Source organism: Carcharhinus amblyrhynchos, chromosome 17 (genome assembly GCF_965287045.1).
Source record: "Carcharhinus amblyrhynchos chromosome 17, sCarAmb.v2.hapA, whole genome shotgun sequence".
In the NCBI taxonomy this organism is placed as follows: domain Eukaryota; kingdom Metazoa; phylum Chordata; class Chondrichthyes; order Carcharhiniformes; family Carcharhinidae; genus Carcharhinus; species Carcharhinus amblyrhynchos.
Genome location: NC_137340.1, coordinates 43,136,995 through 43,162,930, shown reverse-complemented (window position 1 = coordinate 43,162,930; position 25,936 = coordinate 43,136,995). Strand labels below are relative to the sequence as shown.

Below are 25,936 nucleotides of genomic sequence, written 5' to 3'. Positions count from 1 at the left end.
GCATGGCTAAACAATCTAACCTGCACATCTTTGGACTGTGGGAGCACTCAGATACAAAGATCTGAGGTCATGTACCAACTGACTCAAGAACAGTTTTTTTTCTCTGCTGCCATCAGACTTTTGAATGGACTTCTCTACACCCTAGTTATGACTAACACTACATTCTGCACCCTCTCCTTTCCTTCTCTGTGAATAGTATGATTTGTATGTAAAGCATGCAAGAAACAATACTTTTCACTGTATACCAATACATGTGACAATAATAAATCAAATCAATTGGATATCAAGTGAAGAATGGTCAGCTGGATTAGATACCAGATTGCTCCCAATGTGCATGATAATTTGAGCAAAAGAGAATAACGTGAGAAGGAATGGAAAACATGCAGTGCTTTTCTCAGATCCATTCTTGTACAGTGCAGACAGATTTAGTCTTTAACAATGTGCTTTGCTTGAGTTGGGGGTGTTGAACAGCATTGGACATGCTATTCCCCAGTGTGTTCATTTGTCACGTGCACATAAAATTCTTGTTGTAACCTGCATAACTGTTCTAATAATTAATGATGAATAAGTTTCTGAAATTCGTGTATTCTTTGTACAATGTCAGAAAATTTGGGAATAATCTGTGTGGACTCTTTGAGGCATTTATTATTGGACATAAAATTTAATGACTTTTCAATTTCATTCTCATAGGTCAGAGTAAGCAAAGAACAGGAACATTTTCTCATTATTCCCAAGGGCCTGTCATATGCTGAGGCCACAGCCTCAAATCTTGTAAGTTTACATACATCATCTATTTAACTGTTTCTTTTTCAAAGGTTTTGTTATAACATATTGATGGGTACTTTCAATTATGGGACAATTTGCTGATCTGAATTATCGCTTAAACAAAATCAGAGTTGTTGAGTATCAGGAGGGGAAGCAGTTGGTTGTGATATCCTCAGTGGTTAAATAACCTTTCAGCATTCACCATTGAGAGTTACATACAAAGAAAAGTCACTTGGAGGAGATGCCAAAATAACTTTATGGAAGCATACCCCAAAGTAATTAATGTCTCCAAGAGAGCAGGGGAGAAAATTCTGGAGACAAAAAAGTTATACGAGTTTCTTAAGTCATGTGTCCATGACTTAAAATTAGAAAAAACTGCTGTTTTCAGAATATTTCACGCCTTGACAATTTTTTTGCCCCATACAACAACTCGTCAAAAAACCATCAATACCTACTCTAAGTGGCCTTTTATTTCAGGCTTGACAGTAATTTAAAGTAATGTTTTGTACGTCAGAACTTGTCTACTTCCATTTTCACCTGTCATCCACATACATGTTTTTTAGTAGGTCATTGAGTAATAATGTAGAACATTAACTTGACTGTCTATCAAATGTGACTTATACCACACTCTCTCTAAATCCAAGACAGTATAGCTAATTCTAGTGTATACCGGCAATGTAACCTAGATTCAAATTTGGGACTCTTCTGGTTGGTGCAACTAAACTACTGGGTTAACTCGAACTAATTGGAGACTCCTGTAACAAAAATTTTTAAGAACGCTTCTGACAATTGTTAAACCAGCAATGCTGAAAAAATGTTTTCTATTTCTGTCACGTAATGCTGTATTAGCATAGTTACCTAATTATAGGTTTGTTTCCTCCTTAATTGAGCCATGACAACACATGGTCAGAACCAGGACAGTAAACTAAAATGTACAGATTTGAGGAAGGAGACATTCTTTGGATTCTGGAGACTTAATAAATTATTTAATCTTAATGCACATGTTACGATTTTGTTGCAACTTCTTGATTTTGCTTCTTGCAATGTTAGCCCAGTCAGCTATTGTTTGATATGTAAAATTTCCCACAGATTAATTGTTGTCTTTGACCTATTTCCCAGTTACGTATGCTTGAACAGCATTCATGTGGAATGCTGGTCAAGAATTGGCCTTAATTTCTTCACAATTTGTGAGTTGGTTAGTTTCAAGTACTGTCCTTTGATCTTTGCAACCTGGGGTAACATCCAACGCAGGTAAAATTAGATTATTTGTCTCTTAAGGGTCTGCAAATTAATTTTATTGGACAGTTTAACCGAGTTACAATCTTGCAGAATGAAATTGCACTCAACTATTTAGAGGATGTCATAATAGGCATTTGGTGAAATTGTTGTAATTGAAAGACTTAACTGGCTGGACCATATAAAACATTTTGCAGGCCCTGCTGTCATCTGTCAAACATGTTTACTATTCCAGGATCATTGTGGAAAGCAGAGAATACTCGGTTTCTTCTCTCAATTGCAATCTTTTTGCTTTTGGGGCACCTATGTTATGAAAGTTCCATGGTTCCCCTTTTGTACAGAAAAAATACTGTGTTAAAATTAATTATACAATTTGACATATTTAGTTTTTTGATGTACTTGCAACGTGGTCAGTATCATCCAGTTTTCCCTTTCTTGGGCTGAGATACTTTTCCCTCAACTCTTGCACTGAGTTGAGACACCTCGCGTAATTCGCCTTCAAATTTGAAAGTTCTTTGTACCTTAAGCAGTTTATTTTAAGTCCACATGTCAAATAAATATGATACTGGACCCAATTATAATTTCCACTGAGATAAAAACGGAAAATGCTGGAAGTTCTCAGTGGGTTAGGCAGCATCTGTAGAGAGACAGATATAGAATTAGCTTTCTAGATTGGTGACCTGCCATTAGAACTCTTATTTTTGATTTCCAGCAAAATCTTGCATTTTTATTGGTGTCTAATTTCCAACAGTACAGCAGACAGTAATTCTGTTGCGAGTGAGAGGATAGTAAAATGACACTGACACACACACACACACACACACACACACACACACACACACACAGAACTTTGCCATCCGATTTGGCACACGTAACAAAGCCATTGGAGAAATAGGTGGAGCTTTAAAATCTCAGCCTGTCTTGTGTTCATGCTGTCTTCCTCTCCTCTCTCTCACTTTCCTTGGAAGCACTTCTTAGTACTGTTCACTTGGTAAAGAATCAATATTTTATCTCCTTGCCCTACACTCCCCCACTGCTTTCCATCTCCCTGCCACTGTTTTGAGCACCAGCTGGCTTTTTTTTGTTTCTCTTCAATTCAGACAAATCTCAGACTCTGGCTCTGATCCATCCTCATTGGATACCATCCCATTTGTCAAGGCATCTTGGTCACCGTTTGTCCTGACTCTGATGGTGATCTGTCTGTTATTATGCTAGTCTTTATTTTCTACACATTCTCTGATTACTTTTTGGCAGATCCCTTGCGACATTCTCATGAGTCCCTAGTTGGGAACTCCTGTGAACCATTGTCTTAAAACTCCTGTACAAGGAACTCATGAATTTCTGTCACTCAGGTTGAGACAATTGGATCTGTTACCTCTGCTACTTCTGTCTCTTCCCCTAGCTCACCTGATCAAATTTCCTCTAAATTTCCCTTCTGCCCCGAATTTGCACTTTTCTCTAGCTCCTCACCTTTCTCTCCTCATGTCCTCTCCAAGCTTATCTTGTTCACGAGACCCATCCCTGCCCCTTTATTCTTGCTAAACTACTGGTGATCCAAATTCCTTTTGAATGTTAATGAAACAGGTTAATATTTATCTTCCTTCATTTCTTTTTCTCTCCTTCAGAACTGCCATTATCACCCCCTCCTCATAAAAACCCACCATACTACTGCTCCATCTCCAACATCATTGTCTCTTTAAAGTTCTTGAACATACTTTTTCCTCCCAAGCAGCTTATGAAAGTCATAAACAACACTTATATGATTGTGACAAAGATAAAATTACCTTCAAGATGTCTTTTTTATTCATTCGTGCGACATGAGCGCCACTGGCTGGCCAGCAATTATTGCCTATCCTTAGTTGCCCTTGGAGGGCTGTTGAGAGTCAACCACATTGCTCGGGCTCTGGAGTCACATGTAGACCAGACCAGGTAACAACAGCAGGTTCCCTTCCCTAAAGGACATTAGTGAACCAGATGGGTCTGCAGCCTTTGATGTGACTGAACACACCTTACTCCTCTGATACCTCTTACAGTCATCCTTTGGGTGGCACTAGACTTACCTACTTAGTTTTAACCAGAGAATAAACTCCAATAATTCTTGTTTCCACCCATTCACCATATTCTTGGTAATTCTGAGCATCTGTCCTTAATAGCAAGTTCTGTCATACCACTACTTGTTTCAACCCCTCCACCATCTACATCGTCAGGCTGTTTATCTGACAATCAGTAATGAATGAGTAAAAGTATCCTGCAGTTAAATATTGGAAATACGGAAGCCTATTTCTGCCTTTTTAACATCACCTGCATGTGCCTCAGTTCACCTGTTGCTGAAACCCTCATCAATATTTTTGTTTGCTCTAGAATTGACTGTTACAACATTCTTCTCCCCATTCCACTCTTTAAAATGTGAGATCATTTCAAACTCTGCTGTCCATTCCCTAAATCCTGTGTTCACAGACATACATTGCTTACAAGCTAAGTAAATTTTTATGTAACTTTTAAACTCACTTTAAATCGCTCCTTGGCCTTCTGACCTTTGCAAACCTGATTTTATTGTTCCATCGTTGGCAGCTGCAGCTGTGGCCACCTAAGCTCTGGAATCCCCACTTTCAACCTCTCTGTCTCTCTTTACTCTAAGATATTGCTTAAAACCTGCCTCTTTGATGACTATTTGGTCTTCTGTTTATTTGCTTTGTGGAAATATTACTTCATAATGCTCCTGTGGAGCACCTTGGAAAATTTTGTTAAAGGCCTGATAGAAATACTAGTTGTCATTAGGTTTTACCTAATTATCAGAATATTGCAGCTTTACACTGCAATGCATCCATTTTAGAAGTATTTATTGTTGTGATTGTTGGGTAGCTTTCTATTCTAATCCCCTATCATCCTAATTAAGTCAGAAAGTGCACCTTTTTACTGTCACCTTCAATCTGCTTACAAAATTAGGTACTCTGGACAGCCCATAAGATGGCTAATGAGGAAAGTGTCACATTTCTGCAATGTCGTGTATTCTAATAATAGGATAGAGATCAGGGCTTTATAGGACCTGATTTGGAAGTATCTGATTTTGACTGCGTGGAAAACTGGAGGACTTCTCAATTTTTTAGTGCCATTTTCTTTTTTGTCCTGATCATAAGGTTTTTTTTGTTTTGGAAAGGATTTATGAAGTGATTTTTACTCATTTTACAGAGTTTGGTACTGAAGCAATGGCATGTCTTTGCCCAGCATCATCTGTTGCATGTTTGCTTCATGGATGTGTCCACCGGTCATAAGACTTATGTCATGTTTCTGAACTGAGCCTCAGGAATGTAATAAAAATGGCAGCCCTAAACTGGAGACAGGCCACCTTGTATTCAGTTTTATTTGTAAACTGATTGCTTCAAAACAATAGCATTAGTAGTCCTTTAATAAATAATTGCTGGCCTTTAGAATTCTAGGTTAGCCAGGGGGCAATATCTGCTCGGGAGATAATAGTTCTGTAGCTTATGTGACTTATTTTAATTATTGATTGAGCTGCTTCATTATTAACCTGAAATGAGTATTACAATTCATTATGTTATTCTTGCAGTCTTTTTTCTGACTAATTCCATAATAAGAAGTCTCATAACAGCAGGTTAAAGTCCAACAGGTTTATTTGGCAGCAGTAGCTTTCAGAGTCTCAAGCTCCTTCATCAGATGAGTGAGGACTTGTGTTCACAAACAGGTCATATACAGACACAAACTCAATTTCCAAGATAATGGTTGGAATGCAAGTCTTTACAGGTATTCAAGTCTAAAAGGTACAGACAATGTGAGTGGAAAGAGGGCCAAGCACAGGTTAAAGAGGTGTGTATTGTCTCCAGCCAGAACAGTTAGTGAGATTTTGCAAGTCATGGGGCTTACAGATAATGTGACATGAACCCAAGATCCCAGTTGAGGCCGTCCTCGTGTGTGCGGAACTTGGCTGTCAGTTTCTGCTAACCGATTCTGCATTGTCGTGTGTCATGAAGGCAGCCTTGGAGAATGCTTACCTGAAGCTCAGAGGCTGAATACCCGTAACAGCTGAAGTGTTCCCCGACTGGAAGGGAACACTCCTGCCTGGTGATTGTCAAGCGGTGTTCATTCATTCAGTGTCGTAGAGTCTGCATGGTTTCCCTAATGTACCATGCTTTGGGACATCCCTTCCTGCAGCGTATCAGGTAGACAACGTTGGCCGAATCGCAAGAGTATATACCGTGTGTCTGGTGGATGATGTTCTCACGTGAGATGATGGCATCTGTGTTGATGATCTGGCACGTCTTGCAGAGGTTGCTGTGGCAGGGTTGTGTGGCGTCGTGGTCACTATTCTGAAGGCTGGGTAATTTGCTGCGGACAGTTTGAGCTGTAATTTTCTATGGTTCTAATGGTCAGTTTGAGGTTGTGCAGTTGTTTGAAGGCAAGAAGTGGGGTGCGAGGATGGCCTTGGCGAGATGTTCATCTTCTTTGATTTAACGTTGAAGGCTCTGGAAAGATATCGTAGCTTCTCCGATCCAGAGACATACTGGAGGACAAAGGGTACTCTGTGCGCTGTCTCCTGTGTTTGTCTTGGGTTCATGTCACACTATCTGTAACCCCCACGACTTGCCTGGACTTGCAAAATCTCACTAACTGTCCTGGCTGGAGACAATACACACCTCTTTAACCTGTGCTTGGCCCTTTCTCCGCTCATGTTGTCTGTACCTTTTAAGACTTAAGGACACTCATTCCAATCATTATCTTGTAAATTGAGTTTGTGTTTGTATATGACCTGTTGGTGAACACAAATGCTCACTCACCTGATGAAGGAGCTTGAGACTCTGAAAGCTAGTGCTGCCAAATAAATCTGTGGGACTTTCATGTGGTGTTGTGAGACTTATTACTGTGCTTGCCCCAGTCCAATGCTGGCATCTCCACTCATAACTCCCATAAAGTATACATTAATGGGCAGCACGGTAGCACAGTGGTTAGCACTGCTGCTTCACAGCTCCAGGGACCTGGGTTTGATTCCTGGCTCGGATCACTGTCTGTGTGGAGTTTGCATGTTTTCCTCGTGTTTGTGTGGGTTTCCTCTGGGTGCTCTGGTTTCCTCCCACAGTAAAAAGTCTGACAACACCAGGTTTAAGTCCAACCGATTTATTTGTTAGTAAACTCACTAGCTTTCGGGTTTGTCCTTTCGTCAGGTGAATGGAGAGTTCTGGCCTCAGACAGAGCATATAAAGCACAGACAGTTTACAGATTACTGATTAGAATGCGAATCTTTACACCTAACCTACTGTTCAAGTCCTAAAGTGGCCGACAATGTGAGTGGAAGGAGCACTGATGATCATAGGTGATCAGTGCTCCTTCCACTCACATTGTCGGCCACTTTAGGACTTGAACAGCAGGTTAGGTGTAAAGATTCGCATTCTAATCAGTAATCTGTAAACTGTCTGTGCTTTATATGCTGTGTCTGAGGCCAGAACTCTCCATTCACCTGATGAAGGGACAAACCCGAAAGCTAGTGAGTTTACCATCAAATAAATCCTATGGACTTAAACCTGGTGTTGTCAGACTTTTTACTGTGTTTACCCCAGTCCAACGCCGGCACATCCACATCATTCCTCCCACAGTCCAAAGATGTGTGGATTAGGTTTATTGGCCATGCTAAAATTACCCCTTAGTGTCCTGAGATGTGTAGGTTAGAGGGATTAGCAGGTAAAATATGTAGGGATGTGGGGGTATGGCCCGGGTGGGATAGTGGTCGGTGCAGACTCGATTGGCCGAAGGGCCTCTTTCTGCACTGTAAGGTTCTGTGATTCTATGAATAGATACTAATTAGACTGCATGAAGAGGAAAGCAATTTTGCTTAAATTTCTTGCATGAGACTGTTCTGCTGAATTACATTTGAAATTAACAGCATAGTTTAATATTTATATATTAACATAGCAAACAGAGGCTGGGGGGAAACAACTTAGGAGGGCTTACAATGTTAGGGAATAAACACTTGCTATAGATGCTCAATAAAGTTAATGAGCCATATTTCCTCTTTAGATCAGCGTAACTGGTAATGCTCCAGCAGATCATTTTTCAGAACTTAAGGTTTCACAGTATTTATTTGAGTAACGATTAGAGATCAAAATCAGTTCACAAACAATGAAATCTAAAGTCAAATAAATGAAAGAAACTAGCATTTATATAATGTATTTCACAACTTCGGGATGCCCCAAAGCGTTTAGACCCAATGAAGAATTTATGAAGTTACTTTTGAGATTTTTTTCCCCTCCATGAGAATATCCCTCTGCTTCTGCTGCAAAGCTCAGCACCACTTCTCAAGGGCAACTGGGGATGGGCAATAAGTGCTGGTCAGCCAGCGATGCCCGTGTCTCACGAATGAATAAAAAAAGTATGTTCTTTAACCTGCAAGAAAAGCAAAAAATGCCGGAGAGTCACAGTGTGATGTTTCAGAACCATTTGCTCGGATTCTTACATTGAGTGCTTTAAATTTTTTGTCGCTTCACAATGGAAATCATCTACAACATGAGTGAGTTAAAAACATTCTCAAAGGTTATATGAAATCATTGTATGCTTACAGATTCTTTAACAATCACAAAATCAGCTGTCATTTGCAATGTGGGTATTTTCTTTGCGTTTTTCTTTGTTTAAAACTAGAAAAATCTTGATGTGGGGTGATATTAGATCTCCATTTAAATCCAGATTAATTTTGAGTAACAGAAACTAAAAATGCTTTAAAGGCTCAGCAAGTAAGGCAGCAATCCATGGAATGAACCTATGAAAGGTAATACCTGAAATGTTAACATTTGAGTCCTCTCCACGGAAACTTGCTGACCTCAAAGTTCCTGATCAGTCTTCGTGGACTGATATTTTCCCATATATAATGAGAAACAAAAGGTTGGTATTTGTTGAAGTACAAGGAATATAGTCCTCAAAGCAGTGTCTCAAGGTGATCCAAGCCAGTTTTTTTTAAATCCATATTTCAAAAGCTTAACCATTTTGCTTGAGGAGCTTTCTTACTCTGGTAATGTTTTATTTCAACATCACTGCATATGAGTTGAAAAGAAGCTGTAGTAGGTTACTGATTTTTGGAGCCTGCAAGAAAGCACTGGATTTGAAAATAACCTTGAGAGTCCTTTTATAATATTTGAGTGGCGTTGTCATGTGGATAATTGAGATTGCATATGCCACATCAAAGGATATGGCATATGCAAAGCCTGTTAACCTAAGCACATTACTACCTTTGATAAATAACTAAAAGCACGTAACACACAAAACGGTAAGAATGCTAAACATCAAACAAGAATTAATGCATACTGTAATTTTAGTCCCTGTGCCAAGTTCTATTTACAGCAGTGCTTCCCAAAGTTTTTCACACTGTGATCTTGTTTTGAAGCTTAAATTGCTGTGACTCAGCGAGAGCTAAGGGGTGCTTTGAGATGTGAGAGGAAGGGAGTGGAGAACTCTCCAAGCAAGGGTTTTGAAGATCTCTGAGCGCAGGCATTGTTTAAACTGTAGGATTTTTAAATAAAAAGCAGCTGCTGTTTCAATGACTTTCTTAGAGCAGGAATCTGGCCTTGGAGATCAGTCAGGGCATTGCAGATGCTAACACTTGATTGGAGCTTCAACGCAGCCATTACTGCCTCAGAAATCGCAAGCCCAAAGTTTTATTCCAAGATCCACATTTTTGGAAGTACTGTTTTACAATATTAACCTAGTATTGAACTATTCGGCTTTGAACTTCATGAGAGCCTATGGTGAGGTGAGATCGAGTGCCCTTGACGTCAAAATGACATTGGCACTTCGATATCAGATTTGACCATAGTTAAATTGATAGGAATTGAGTAAAACTCTTCACTGAGTAACATCCAAAGAAAGATGATTGCGTTTGCTGGTGGCCAATAATCAATTTCAGCCCGAGGATATTGCTGCAGTGTTCTAGGCACTACTATCTTCAACTGCTCTATCAATGGTTTTCCCTCCATCATGAGGTCAGAAATTGATGTTTGTTGATAATTGTACAGTGTTCAGTTTCATTCATAACTCCTGAAATAACGAAGCAGTTGTCCCTGGTGCAGAAAGAGCTGAACAACCTTGTGATTTGGGCTGATTAGTGATAAGTAACATTTGTGCCCACAAATGCCAAGCAGTGACTATTTAATAGAACATAGAACACTACAGCACAAACAGGCCCTTCGGCCCACGAGTTGCGCCGATCACATCAACACCTACCAATCTATAGACCTATCTATAACCCCCAATCCCATAAAACCCCATATACTCATCCAGAAGTCTTTTAAAAGACCCCAGCGAGTTCGCCTCCACCACCACTGACGGCAGCCGATTCCATTCACTCACCACCCTCTGAGTGAAAAACTTGCCCTTAACATCACTTCTGTACTTGCCTCCCCACACCTTAAATCTGTGTCCTCTCGTAGCGACCATTTCAACCCGGGGAAATAGCCTCTGAGAATCCACCCTACCTATTCCTCTCAACATTTTATAAACATTTCCAACAGGACGGAGTCTAACTACCTCTCCTTTGCATTCAGTTCACTTGTCATCATCAGATATCCACCATCAACATTCTGGAAGTCATAATTGACCAGAAACCTAACTGGGCCATGCACATAACTACTGTGACTACAAGCATAGGTCAGAGGCTGGGTATTCTGTGCTCAGTTTTTTGTGTCCATAAGACCATTAGAAATAGGAACATGAATGGGCCATTTTGCCCCTCGAGCCTGTTCTGCCTTTCAATAGGATCAAGGCTGACTGACATTCCTCATGTTCACTTTTCTGCCCTTTCTCTGTAAGCCTTGATTTGCTTACTTACTAAAAATCTATCCATCTTGGCCTTAAATATACACAAGGACTCTGCCCTACAGCTCTCTGTGGCAAGGACTTCCAGAGACTCGCAACCTTTTGAGAGAAGAAAGTCCACCTCATCTTAATCTTAAATTGGCACCCCTTTATTTTGCAACAATACTGTCTGGTGCTAGACTGTCCCATGAGGGTGGAACAGTGGTTAACCCTGCTGCCTCACAGCACCAGGGACAGGGATTCGATTCCTGGTTTGGGGTCACTGTCTGTGCGGAGTCTGCATGTTCTCACCATGTCTGCGTGGGTTTTCTCCAGCTGCTCCGGTTTCCTCCCAAAGTCCAAAAAATGTGCTGTTTAGGTACACTGGCCATGCTAAATTCTCCTTCAGTATACCCGAACAGGTGCCAGTGTGTGGTGAGAAGGGGATTTTCACAGCAACTTCATTGCAATGTTAATGTAATTCTACTTGTGACACTAATAAATACTTGAACTCCTTCAGCACTTACCCTGTCAAGCCCCTTAATCCTATATGTTCCAAGCGATCGCCTGTCATTCTTCTTAATTCCAATGAGTAGAATCCCAACTTGTTTAACGTTTCCTCATAAGACAGTTCCTCCATTCCAGGGATCATTCAAGTGAACCTTCTCTGAACTGTCTCCAATGAAATAACATCTCCCCTTATATAAGGAGACCAAAACTGCTCACAGTACTCCAGATGTGGTCCCACCTGTACCTTGTACAGTTGCAGCAAGACTTCCTTACTCGTATACTCTAAACCCCTCGAAATAATGTCCTGACTCCCCAAAGCCTTTCCACCATCCACAAGGCACCAACCATGAGTACTGATAGTTGGTTTACCAGACTGATTTCTTAGACTTATGAGGGATGATTGAGTCGGTTAGGATTATATTCATGAGTTTAGAAGAATGAAGGGGGGATCTCATAGAAACCTGTAAAATTCTAACAGAACTATACATGGTAGATACAAGAAGGATGTTCCCGATGGTGGGGATGTCCAGAACCAGGGTTCACAGTCTGAGGATACATGGTACACCATGTAGAATTGTGACGAGGAGAAATTTCTTCACCCAGAATGGTGATCCTGTGGAATTTTGGCCTCAACTGCCACAGAAAGCAGTTGAGGCCAAAACATTTTGTTTTCAGAAAGAAGTTACATATAGCTCTTGGGGCTAAAGCGATCAAAGAATATGAGAGGGTGAGCGGGAACAGGTTACTTGAATTGGACGAATAGCCATGATCATGTTGAATGGCAGAGCAGGTTTGAAGGGCTGAATGGCGTACTCCTGCTCCCATTTTCTATGTTTCTAATACGTTCCACTTGGCTGAGTGAGTCAAACTCAAGTAAAATTCATGAAGTTCAACATAGATAAAATAGTCCACTTGATTGATGACCCATCTATCCCTTTAATGTTCATTTTTGCCACTACTGGCACACTGTAGCTACAATGTGTACATCTACAACGATGTGTTTCAGAAATCACCTAGAGTTCTTTGACAGCAGCTTCCAAACCTTCAGAATATAACATCTAGAAGGAGAAAGGCATGGGAAAGGCAGGTGCACGGGAACACCAGCTTCTGTAAGTTGCTTCCCAAATTGCACATCACCCTGACTTGGAAAAATATCATCATTGTTGTTAGGTCAAATTCCTCAACTTCCCTGCTTTACCATACTGTGGGTATAGTTGCACACACTGATTGTATCAGATCAAGAAACTGACTTATCACAACTTCTTGAGGGCATTGAGAATTAATCAGTATGACATGTATTCTCAACATGCAGTATAATTTTTTTCTGCTGAGAGTGAGATAGTAATGATGTGTTTTGATATGAGGTGTGAGTTGACTATGATGGATTGGGAAACATTACTTAAAGGGATAATGATGGATACACAATACCAAACATTCAGAGAGCATGTGGGTGAACTGCAACAACTGTTCATTCCTGTCTGGCATAAAAGTAAAATGGGAAAAGTAGCCAAATCATGGCTTATAAGGGAAATTAGAGATAACATTGGATCTGATACTGAGACATGCAAATTGGCAAGAAAAAACAACAGACCTGAGGATTGGGAGCAGAATTGGGATTACAATTCAACAAAGAAGGATCAAGGGATTGATTAAGAAGGAGAAAAGAGAGTATGAGAGTAAGCTTGCGAGGATCACAAATGCTGATTTTAGATGTTTCTATAGGTATATGAAGAGAAAATCAGTGAAGGCTAATCATAGAATCCTACAATGCAGAAGGAGGCCATTCAGCCCATCAAGTTTGCATCGACTCTGACAGCTATTGGTTTCCAATTTCTTGCCCTTGGTTATCAACCATTCTTCATCTGTATTAAATTTGATTATATAAAGTAGGCCATTTGACCCTTTGAATCTGCACCATCATTCAGTAAGATCGTGACTAATCTGATTGTGGCCTCAACTCCACATTTCCATTTGACTCCCTTTTGTTGAGGAATCTATCTCCTCTGCCTTAAAATTATTTATTGACCCATCTTCACCATGCTGTGGAGAAGAGAGTCCCAAAGATTTGTGACCCTCAAAGGAAAGTTGCACTCATCTCTGCCTTAAGTCAAATTCTTGCCACAAATTTCTTGTTCGTAGGAATTGCATCAAAATAATCAAGATTGATTGATTTATTATTTTCCTCTCCTATCAATCAGGAACATTGCACTTGAGATCAGTTAGTCCAGCACAGCATGAAAATTAAGTCAAGAACCTTTTGGTCTCTCTGTATTTCTGTATAGTTAATGATCAAATGTTTTTAATGCTGCACATAGTTTTAGCAGTTCATAACTCATTTTAATAAAAGGGTCTGCAGTAGAAAGACAATATGTATAAGAAACACAATACAATTGATATTCTAGAAATTGAAAAGTGGTCTAAAAAGACTTCTATCATCGAAAATATCTTGGGGCAGGATTTTACAGCCAAGCTCGAGCGTGACGAGAAATTCCCACCTAAGGTCAATGGACGTTTCCATTGTTTGCCCCTTGCCTGCTCCAATTCCATGCGGGCAAGGCGGTAGAATTCCAGCACTTGTGATGCATTTTAATGAATAGCATTATTGTTTGAAAATCAAACGAAAGTAAATGATACAAGCAGACAATGAAGACTAACTTGTTCTTTTTTCACACGATCTCTTAAAAAAATGGCCTGGATCATACCCGTTCGTCACGTGTGTTTTTCTATAAATAGGTAAAAGTTAACATACTAGGTGAAGTAGTGGACCAGGGAAGCACGAATCTGAGGATTGACCAAGCATCATTCAGCCCCCATGCAGCCATCTATGCAATACGCCCAGATGTTCGATGTGCCATACATATATACACACCAGCAGCTGCTGCTGTAAGTGATTTTTTAAAAAAATATACATTCTAAGTTTTAAATTGTGCAACATTTTTCACATTCAAATTTTGAAAATTATTTGTTTTCCCTCCGAACCACAGGTTTCAACCATGAAGTGTGGTATCCTGCCAATATCCCAAGAGGCCTTGATTGTGGGCAGTGTTGCATATTATGATTATAATGGTTCACTTGATGAAGAAAGTGACCGACTTCAGCTCCAGAAGTGTCTCGGCACAGCTTGCAAGGTCAGATCACAGTAGCTGTTGTTATCTTTATAGTGGATAATTGATGTTGCTGATTTTATCCCACCTCTTTCTCCCCCACTTCCCCATCTAAGATGGATTGCACAGCATTGTAAGACAACAAATGAGACTGCTTGATTAATCTTGAATCTTTGACTTGTGCTAATAAGTCTGTTGTTCTCAACCATTACAGCAATGGAAGTACTATATTTGGGTTCAGTATCTTTCAAACTATGGTGGGATAACATTCAACCAAATAGCTTGAAGATTAATAACTTATTGGCACTGTCTAGGACATGAAAAATAGAAAATTGGGCAAACTACCAAAGGCCAACAACCTTCTGAATTGCTGATTGATTGGTACGGTTGTAATGCAGTTTAAACAATTTCTCAGCAAAGTTGAGCAGAGAGCATTTAAGAATTCAAAGCTTGCTATCAGTGTAAAATATGTTTCAAAAGCAAAACTGCAGATACTGGAAATCTGAAGTAAAAATTGCTAGAAATATTCAGGCAGGTTGGACAGCATCTGTAGAGAGGAAAAACCATTTACTTTTGAAATCAAAAACCTTCCTCAGAACTGGGTGGGGAGGGCGGTGTTTGCAGGCAGACATTATGGTCTGAAATTGCTGAACTCAATGTTGAGTCTACAATAACAATCAAGAGTCAATTGAGTGTGTACTTGAAAATAACTAATTTGCAGGGTTATAAGCAAAGGCTGTGGTGTGAGATTAAATTTGGAATTTCTGCAAAGAGCTGGCACAGGCACAGCTAGCCAAATAACCTCTTTCAGTGCTGTAAGATTCTATTCTGTGACCTGATTAGGCTTAGCTGTGATGGGCTGTTTATGGTTTGAGTCTGTGGAGCCACTGTGTCTGTGTGATACTCTCCGATATTCACCATCTAGGCTACACATGTAGAATGTTTGCTTTTAGGCATAGATAAGAAAATTGGAATATTTGGAAACAAGATTCAGTGCCTTTAGAAGAGAAAGGCAAGAGCAAGGAAAGAAAAAAAACATTGTTAATAAAAGTAAAACAGAAAAATGTTTTAAATTGATTGTTGAGTTACACTGTACCTAAATGTTCATTTTCTTTCTGCTATCTCTAATCATGATTTTGTTTTCAGGTGTTGGTTCTTAGAAACCATGGTATAATAGCACTGGGTGAGACCATAGAGGAAGCTTTTCACTACATCTACACTGTTCAATTAGCCTGTGAGATCCAGGTAATACAGAGAATAATGTACAACTGGTACCAATTCATTTACATGACACCTTAGAACAACCGGAATTGATTAGTTGAGTACCTGGTTCCTATTTTTATTGAACAGGCTTTAGTGTTGAGGTTGATCTCTTCATATTGGCTAACTGAGTAGTGTCTTAATTAACCCATTTTCTATAATGTTTTCATGATGTCGTCGGTATATGCATTATGTGGTACACGCATTTAAATTTCTCTGACTAGTAACTGTCTCGACATAATTACATGATTTCAGCCAAGGTAGAGTAAGGACTGTCTTGGCTGTTATCAAATAATAAGGGTAAAAGTCAACCACAGTTTCCATTGATTGCTATCCAATGAGCTGTGCTAACACCAATTCCCCAATTTTGTCACCTTCTTTGACTGTTTGGCCAGATGGAAGCCAGTGGTATGTAGATTACTATTTGACTCTTGTAGATTCAACACCTAACATGGAATTGCCAAGACTAATTCCCATCCTTCAAACTCTCATCCAATCTCACCACCTTGATTCTCCTCTGCTGCAGCGCTCCCCCTTGCCAGCTACCACTCAGCACAAATTTTAATAACTGAAAATTCCAACCACATTTGTCATTCCAATATTCCTTATTCCAAGCTCACTTGTGTTTATATCTATTATGGCCCAACCTCACTTAAGAAATTTTATTCTAGCAGTCTGTCGCAGTTGGCGTGCTCCACTATCAATGGCAACATGTTTGGTGTTCACATCCCTCGGCTTTGAAATTATTTTATCAGTTTTTTACACTTTTTGGAAGTAGATAAAGATAAAACCAAAGTTTTAAACTGTCTTTTATAACTGTTGTTCCAACTATTATCATAAATTTCACCACATTGTAAAATGCAGTTACTGGTTATGGTCAGTTTCGCTTGTGATCCCCTCCCTTGTCCATGGTCAGAGGAATACCTTCCATATATGAGGCATTGCCTTAGTTGCTGTATCAGACTGGAACCTATGAGGCGTACGTTTTGGAACAGGAGTAGGCCATTCAGCCTGTTGAGCCTGCTCTGCCATTCAATACAATCATAGTTGATCAGACAGTTCAAAGCCTTTTGCACACACTATCCCATAATTCTTTAAGTTATTGTGAATCAGGAATCCATCAATTTCTACCTTAAACATACTCAATGACTCAGCTTTCACAGCCTTCCTTGAGGGGGAGAATTCAGAAGATTCACAACCCTTTGTGAAAAGAAATTTCTCCTCATCTCTGCCTTAAGTGGCATCCCCTTATTTTGAAATTGTGCCCTCTGGTTCTAGATATTCCAATCAAGAGAACCATCTTACCTACATCAACCCTGTCTGAGTATTTTGTAGGTTTCAATGAAATCACTTTTCAATCTTCAAAAGAGAATACAGGCCCAGTTTGTCCAGCCTGTCTTCATAAGACAGTCCCGCCATCCTCGGAACAAGTTAGGTGAACCTTTATGCACTCCTGCTATGACGATAATATCCTTTCTGAGATAAGGGGATCAGAACTGCACACACTATTTCAGACGCACTCTAACCAAGCTTCTATACAATTGAAGCAAGACCTCACTACTCCTATACTCAAATCCTCTTCCGATAAAGGCTAACATTCCATTAGGCTTCCTAATAACTTGCTGTACCTGTAAAGTCTTCAGTGACTAAGGGACATGGACACCCAGGTATGTTCCTTTGTACATTGACACTTTCTACTTTCTTACCATTTAAGGAATACTCTGCACATCTGTTCCTTTTACAAAGTGAATTGCTTCATATTTTTCCACATTTTATTCCATTTGTAATGTTCTTGCTCACTCGTCAAGTCTGTCCAGATCTTCCTGGAGCCATTTTGCATCTTCTTCACAACATACAGTATTGTATCATTCACAAACTTGGAAGTATTACATTTAGTCCTTGCATCCAAATCGTTGATGTATATTGTAAACAGTTGGGGTCCAAGTACTGATCCCACTAGCCACAGCTTATCAATGTGAGAATAACCCATTTATTCCTACTCTGTTTTCTGCCTGTTAGACAATCCGTAATCCATGCCAGTATATTGCCTCCTTTCCGATGCTTTTGCTAATCAACTGCTTCTGAGGGGCTTCAACAAAGGCCTTCTGAAAATCCAAATATACTAGATCCATCATCTGACTCTGTTTTATTAATTTTGTTAATAACATCTTCAAACAACTCATAACCAGTTCATCAAATGTGAGTTCCTATTCATAAATCCATGCTGGCCAGGCCCAGTCAGATCATGATTGTCCCAAGTGTACATTTATAACATCCTCTATAATAGGTTTGAGCATTTTCCTACTACTGACGTAGAGTCAACAGGTCTGTAATTCTCTGTTTTCTTATTCCCTCTCTCCTTAAATAGTGGGGTGCCATTTGCTACCTTCCAAACTTCAGGAACCATTCTGGATTCTATACAGTTTTGAAAGATAATATCAATATATCAATTATCTCTATGGCAATTTCCTTCAGCACTCTGGGATGCATAATATCTTGTCCTGGGGACTTAACAACTTTCAGTCACAATTTCTCCAATGCAACCTTCTTATACTAATTTTCTTGAATCCACATTCACAGTTATTGCTTGGATCTTTACACTGGGGGAGATTTCCTGTATTATCTTCAGTGAAAACAGATAAAATAATCATTTAGCTTCTCTGCTATTTCTCTATTTCCCATTATGAATTCTCCTGACTCTGTCCTCAATGGACTCACATTTATCTTAGCAAAACACTTCCTCTTCACATATCTATAGAAGCTCTTACAGCGCAACTTCATATTTTTGCTAATTTGCATAATTCTCTGTACTCCCTTTCTTTATCAGTTTCTTGGCCTTCCTCTTCTCTTTTGCTGTATTCTAAAAATTTCCAAAACTTCACATTTGCTACTATAAGGAAACTTTATAAGCCTTTGCAGGCATGAAGCAGGTAGAAACCTTTAGGAAGATAGAACATTAGATAGGGAAACATGCATTCAAATCACCTGCAAAATTTGAAGGAAAAATAATTATAGCACTTACGAATCTCTGTCAGAAGAAAGTTCCCTTTAGATTCAACCCACTCTTGGTAATTAATCATAATTGATCCAGATACAATGCAATCTATTGAAGTACATTTATGAACGGAATTGGTTTCCAAGTTTTTAGAAAAAGACGAGTTTCTTTATATGAAATTAAGTGAATAGATTTTACATCATCAGACTGCTTATTACTGTAATGAATCATTTTGCAATTTTATACTTCTGTTGGCCCATTAATTACAAATAATACAATATTTTCAATAAACAATGCTTCTCACTGTATTAAACTGAACAGATATGCAGTAAATTTCTAATCTGTGTGAAGTGATGTCATGAGTGATCTGAAGATCACTATGCTATAAAATGTCTGTATTATCAATGTATGACTTGGACAGTGAAAATATTCCTAAGAATGGTTCTCAAAGCATTGCTTCTGTCAGCTGACACATTTGATTGTTTTGAAACCTGGGCGTGATCTTTGCGCTTCTATCCAAATAATTTATTTGAAGGTCCGGGCCTTGGCAAGTGCAGGTAGTGTGGATAACTTACTGTTACTGGATCTGGAAAAATTCAAGCCTTTCACGCAAAAAGTGGCTATTGATGGAGTCAATATGGGAGTCGGACAGAAGTGGAGAATCGGAGAACAAGAATTTGAAGCTATGATGAGAATGTTGGACAATCTGGTACGTACATTTTGAAGATATTGATCCTTGCTTTCAAAGCTCTTCAAAGCCTGCCCCTTGAGCCATATACCCAACAGTAACCCTTAGTTCATTTCAATTCTGGGGTGGTCGATGTACTTTGCTTCATTATCTGTAGCAATTATTCAGTCACTACTATGCCAAACCTCTTTATCTTTCCATGTAGCTAACTTGCCTTTTTCCCTTTCTGTTTAATGTTCACTGTTTTCTTTCAAGCCATGGGATGTCTTTTGTGACATGTAAAGTGCAAAAGGAAGTTGTGTTATAGGAGTGATGCATGTTTTTAAAAATTACAAGTTTTCATTTTGTCTTATTTTAATGAGCTCCTGAGTAAAAGCTTGCTTTTGAATACAGTCCCCAGTGCATTTACTTTTGGCAGTATTGGAACTGGGCTTATATTACAATAAAAGATGTCAGCCTTGACTCAGTGATAGCACACCTGCACTGAGTTGGATTGCTTAGGGTTTAAACCCCACTCCAGGACTTGACTACATTATTTTGTCAGAAGCTTCAGAGCAGTAATAATGGAATGCTGCATTGTCAATGAATTTTCCCATTGCCTGTTAACTACATATCGATTGTGTTTAATTTTATGAAGGTACTGGGCATTACATGGGCATTCACTTGAGCCCTCTATAAATAGATGCAGACTAAAACTGTGGGGTTAAGAGCACAAGAACTAGGAGTAGGCCATTTAACCCCACAAGCCTGCTCCACCATTTAGTAAGATCATGGTTGATCTCATTTTGGCCTTTCTCACGAATACAGGCCTACCTGCTAAGTCATAGAGGTTTACAGCATGGAAACAGGCCCCTCGGCCCAACTTGTTCATGCTGCCCTTTTATTTTAAGCCCTGAAGCTAGTCCCAATTGCCTGTGTTTGGCCCATGTCCCCCTATACCCATTTTACCCATGTAACTGTCTAAATGATTTTCAAAAGACAAAATTGTATCCGCCTCTGGCAGCTTGTTCCAGACACTCACTACCCTCTATGTGAAAGAAATGCCCCTCTGGACTCTTTTGCATCTCTTCCCTCTCACCATGAACCTATGCCTTCTAATTTTAGACTCCCCTACCTTTGGGAAAGTATATTGACTATCTAGCTGATCTATGCCCCTCATTGTTTTATAAGATCATCCCTCAGCCTCCTATGCTCCAGGGAAAAAAGTCCCAGTCTATCCAGCCTCTCCTTATAATTCAAACCATCAAGTCCTGGTAACATCCTAGTAAATCTTTTCTGCACTCTTTCTAATTTAGTAATATCATTTGTATAATATGGTGACCAGAACTGTGCACAGTATCCCAAGCGTGGCTGTACCAATGTCTGGTACAAATTCAACAAGATGTCCCAACTCCTGTATTCAATGTTCTGACCAATGAAATCAAGAATGCTGAATGCCTTCTTCACCACTCTGTCCACCTGTGATTCAACTTTCAAGGATCTATGAATCTGTACCCCTAGATCTTTGTTCTGTAACTCTTCCCAATACCCTACCACTAACCGAGTAAGTCCTGCCTTAGTTAGATCTATCAAAATGCATCACCTTAATTTATCTAAATTAATCTCCCACCTGCCATTCGTCAGCCCACTGGCCCGATTGATCAAGATCCCATTGCAATCCTAGATAACCTTCTTCACTGTCCACAATGCCACCAATCTTGGTGTCATCTTCAAACTTACTAACCATGTCTCCTATATTCTCATCCACATCATTAATATAAATGACAAATAACAGTGGACCCAGCACCGATCCCTGAGGCACACTGCTGGTTACAGGCCACTTGTTTGGGAAAACAACCCTCTACAACCATCTTCTGGCTTCTGTCATCAAGCCAATTTTGTATCTATTTAATTACCTCACCCTGGATCCCATGAGATTTAACCTAATGCAACAACCTACATTGTCAAAGGCCTTGCTAAAGTCCGTGTAGACAACAACTTCACTGCCCTCATCTACCTTCTTGGTTACCCCTTCAAAAAACTCAATCATATTTGTGAGACATGATTTTCCACTCTCAAAGCCATGCTGACTGTTCCTAATCAGTACTTGCGTTTCTAAATACCTGTAGATCCTGTCTCTCAAAATACCTTCTAACGATATGAGGTTCACCAACTGTAGTTTCCAGGCTTTTCCCTGCAGCCCTTTAAACAAAGGCACAACATTTGCCATCTTCTGATCTTCAGGCACCTCACCTGTGACTACCGATGATTGAAATATCTCTGCTAGGGAACCCATAATTTCCTCCCTAGCTTCCCACAACTTCGTCAGGTCCCAGGGATTTATTTACCTTGATGCGCTTTATGACTTCCAACACCACCTCCTCTGTTATATGTACACTCCTGAAGAATCACTATTTATTTCCACAAATTCCCTAACATCCATGCCTTTCTCAACAACAAATACTGATGAAAAATACTCATTTAGGATCTCACCCATCTCTTGTGGTCCTTAAGAGGCTGTACTCTCTCCCTAGTTAACTCTTTTGCTCTTTATGTATTTCATAGAATCATAGAAAAACTACAGCACAAACAGGCCCTTCGGCCCACAAGTTGCGCTGATCATATTTCTACCTTCTAGGCTTACCTATAACCCTCAATCCTATTAAATCCCATGTACTCATCCAGAAGTCTCTTTAAAGACCCTATCGAATTTGCCTCCACCACCACCGAACGCAGCCGATTCCACTCACCCACCACCCTCTGAGTGAAAAACTTACCCCGACATCTCCTCTGTACCTACTCCCCAGCACCTTAAACCTGTGTTCTCTTGTGGCAGCCATTTAAGCCCTGGGAAAAAGCCTCTGAGAATCCACCTGATCAATACCTCTCGAGATCTTATACACCTCTATCAGGTCCCCTCTCATCCTTCGTCTCTTCAAGGACAAAAGACCGAGCTCTCTCAACCTATCATCATAAGGCATGCCACCCAATCCAGGTAACATCCTTGTAAATCTCCTCTGCACCCTTTCAATTGCTTCCACATCCTTCCTGTAATGAGACAATCAGAACTGAGCACAGTACTCCAAGTGGGGTCTGACTAAGGTCTTATACAGCTGCAGCATTATCTCCCAACTCCTAAACTCAGTTCCTCAATTGATGAAGGTCAGTACACCATACGCCTCCTTAACCACATCCTGTACCTGCGAAGCCGATTTGAGAGTCCTATGAACCCAGACCCCAAGATCCTTCTGACCTTCCACAGTGACAAGAGTCTTACCCTTAATATTATATTCCTTCATCCCATTTGACCTGCCAAAATGTACCACTACTCATTTATCCGGGTTGAAGTCTGTCTGCCACTTCTCCACCCAGTCTTGCATCCTATCTGTGTCACGCTGCAACTTCTGACATCCCTCCAAACTATCCACAACACCTCCAACCTTCGTGTCATCGGTAACCTTACTAACCCAGCCCTCCACTTCCTCATCCAGGTCATTTTATAAAGATCACAAACAGCAAGTGTCCCAGAACAGATCCCTGGGGCACTCCACTAATGACTGACCTCCATGCAGAAAAGAACCCCATCTACAACCACTCTCTTCCTTCTGTGGGCAAGCCAGTTCTGGATCCACAAAGCAACGTCCCCTTCAATCCCATACCCCCTCACTTTCTCAATAAGCCTTGCATGGGGGACCTTATCGAACGCCTTGCTGAAGTCCATATAAATCACATCCACCACTCTTCCTTCGTCAATGTGTTTAGTCACATTTTCAAAAAACTCAACCAGGCTCATAAGGCACAATCTGCCTTTGACAAAGCCGTGCTGACTACTTTTGATCGTACCATATTTCTCTAAATGTTCATAAATCCTGTCTCTCAGGATCTTGTCCATCATCTTACCAACCACTGAGGTTAGACTCACCGGTCGATAATTTCCAGGGCACACTCTATTCCCTTTCTTGAATATAGGAACCATATCCACAATCCTCTGGAACCTCTCCCATCTCCATTGGTGACGTAAAGATCATTGCCAGCGGCTCTGCAATCTCGTCCCTTGCCTCCCACGGTAACCTGGGGTACATCCCATCCGATCCCGGTGACATATCTATCTTGATGCTATTCAAAAGCTCCAACACATCCTCTTTCTTTCTGCATACTCAAGCTTTTCAGTCTGCCGCAAGCCTGCACTACAACCACCAAGATCTTTTTCCACTGTGAATACAGAAGTATTCATGGAGCACCTCTGCTATTTCTACCAGTTCTATAAACTGTCCCACCGTCACATTTTATAGGTCCTATTCCTTCACATCTCATCCTTTTACTCTTCACACATTTGTAGAATGCCTTAGGGTTTTCCTTAATCTTACCTGCCAAGGCCTTCTCATGACCCCTTCTGGCTCTCCTAATTTCCTTCTTAAGTTCCTTCTCACAAGCCGTATACTCCTCTAGATCCCTAACATTACCTAGCTCACTGAACCTTTTGTACGCTTTTCTTTTTGACTAGATTCATTACAACTTTCGTGCACCACGGTTCCTGTAACCTACCAAAACCTCCCTGTCTCATCAGATCATTGTCATGCAGAACTCCAGACAAACATTCCTTGAAAATCTGTACATTTCCCTGAGAATACCTCCTTCCAATTTACATCTCTAATTTCCTGCCTGATGACTTCATATTTCCCCTTGAGGGGAGATCTCATTGAGACGTATAAGATGATGAATGGGATGGATAGGATAGAGGTGGAGAGACTCTTCCCGCTCAAAAAAGACAGTAGGACTAGGGGGCACAGCCTCAAGATAAAGGGGGGGCGGTTTAGAACGGAGTTGAGGAGGAACTTCTTCACTCAAAGGGTGGTGAATCTCTGGAATTCTCTGCCCGTTGAAGTGGTGGAGGCTGCCTCGCTAAATATTTTTAAGACGCGGGTTGATAGGTTTTTGATAAGAGAGGGGATTAAGGGTTATGGGGAGAGGGCGGGAAAGTGGAACTGAGCCACGACAGATCAGCCATGATCTTATTGAATGGCGGGGCAGGCTCGAAGGGCTAGATGGCCTACTCCTGCTCCTATTTCTTATGTTCTTATGATCCTATCTCTCTCCAATGCTAGTGTAAAGGAGGTAGAGTTATGATCACTATCCCCAAAATGCTATCCTACTGAGAGATCTGACACCTGTCCAGGTTCATTACCCAATACCAGACCGAGTACAGCCTCTCCTCTTGTAGGCTTATCCACATACTGTGTCAGGAAACCTTCCTGAACACACTTAACAAACTCCTCCCCATTCCAAACCCCTTACCCTAGGGATATTCTAATCGATATTTGGGAAATTAAAGTCTCCCATCACGACAGCTCTGTTATTATTACATCTCTCCAGGATCTGTTTTCCTATCTGCACCTCAACAACCCTGTTACTATTGGGCGGCCTATAGAAAACACCCAGTAAAGTTATTGACCTCTTCCTGTTCCGAACTTCCACCCACAGAGACTCCACAGACAATCCCTCCATGGCGTTCACCTTCTCTACAGCCATGACACTATCCCTGATCAACAGTGCCACTTCCCCACCTCTTTTGCCTCCCTCCCTGTCCCTCCTGAAACATCTGAAACCCAGCACTTGAAGTATCCAGTCCTGACCCTGAGACATCCAAGTCTCTGTAATGGCCACCACATCACATTTCCAAGCAACAATCCATGCTCTAAGCTCATACATTTTGTTCACAATACTCCTAGCGTTAAAATAGACACATCTCAAACCTTTGGTCTGAGCGCTCCCCTTCTCCGTCACCTGTCTATCCTTCCTCTTACACTGTCGACAATCCCTTTCTATTTGCGAGGTAACCTCCTTGTTCCCAGTCACTTCATTTCAAATCCCCAACCATTCTAGTTTAAAGTCTCCCCAGTAGCCTTAACCAACCTTCCAGGATATTGGTCTCCCTGGGATTCAGGTGCCACCCGTCCTTTTTGTACAGGTCACACCTGCCCCTAAAGAGGTCCCAATGATCCAGGAACCTGAATCCCTGCCCCCTGCTCCAATCCCTCAGCCACACATTCATCCTCAGCCTCATTCCATTCCTGCTCTCACTTTCTCGTGACACAGGCAGCAATCCCGAGATTACTACCTTTGCGTTCCTCCTTCTCAACTGTCTACCTAACTCCCTATATTCTCCTTTCATGACCCCTTCCCTTTTCCTACCTATGTCAGCAGTACCAATACGTACCACGACCTCTGACTCCTCTCCCTCCCACTTCAGGATTTCTGGGACACGACCAGAAACATCCCAGATCCCGGCACCAGGGAGGCAAACCACCATCTGAGATTCCCGTCTGCCTCCACAAAATCACCCGTCTGACCCCCTCATTGTAGAGTCCCTAATTTAATACTGCCTTCCTCCTTTCCTTACCCTTCTGAGCTACTGGGCCAGACTCTGTGCCAGAGACAGGGCCACTGCTGCTTCCACCAGGTGGGCTGTCCATCCCAACAGTACTCAAGCAGGAGTACTTACTGTTAAGGGGCACATCCACCAGGGTGCTCTCTGTCACCTGTGCTTTCCCCTTTCTGACCGTGACCAACTTGCCTGCCTCCCATGGCCCCGGTACGATCACCTGCCGG

General features: G+C 40.8%; 1 protein-coding gene across 6 annotated transcripts in view; it reads left to right on the top strand.

Annotated features, from left to right (window-relative positions):
* add3a (adducin 3 (gamma) a) overlaps positions 1 to 25,936 on the top strand; it is a 236,184-nt gene that overhangs the window by 176,650 nt on the left and 33,598 nt on the right. For all 6 annotated transcript variants that reach the window (XM_080205869.1, XM_080205873.1, XM_080205872.1 and 3 more), the window contains 5 exons: positions 691 to 771; positions 14,035 to 14,184; positions 14,286 to 14,429; positions 15,552 to 15,650; positions 19,196 to 19,369. In XM_080205869.1, coding sequence (XP_080061995.1) covers positions 691 to 771; positions 14,035 to 14,184; positions 14,286 to 14,429; positions 15,552 to 15,650; positions 19,196 to 19,369 — 648 coding nt within the window. The remainder of the gene's footprint in view (positions 1 to 690; positions 772 to 14,034; positions 14,185 to 14,285; positions 14,430 to 15,551; positions 15,651 to 19,195; positions 19,370 to 25,936) is intronic.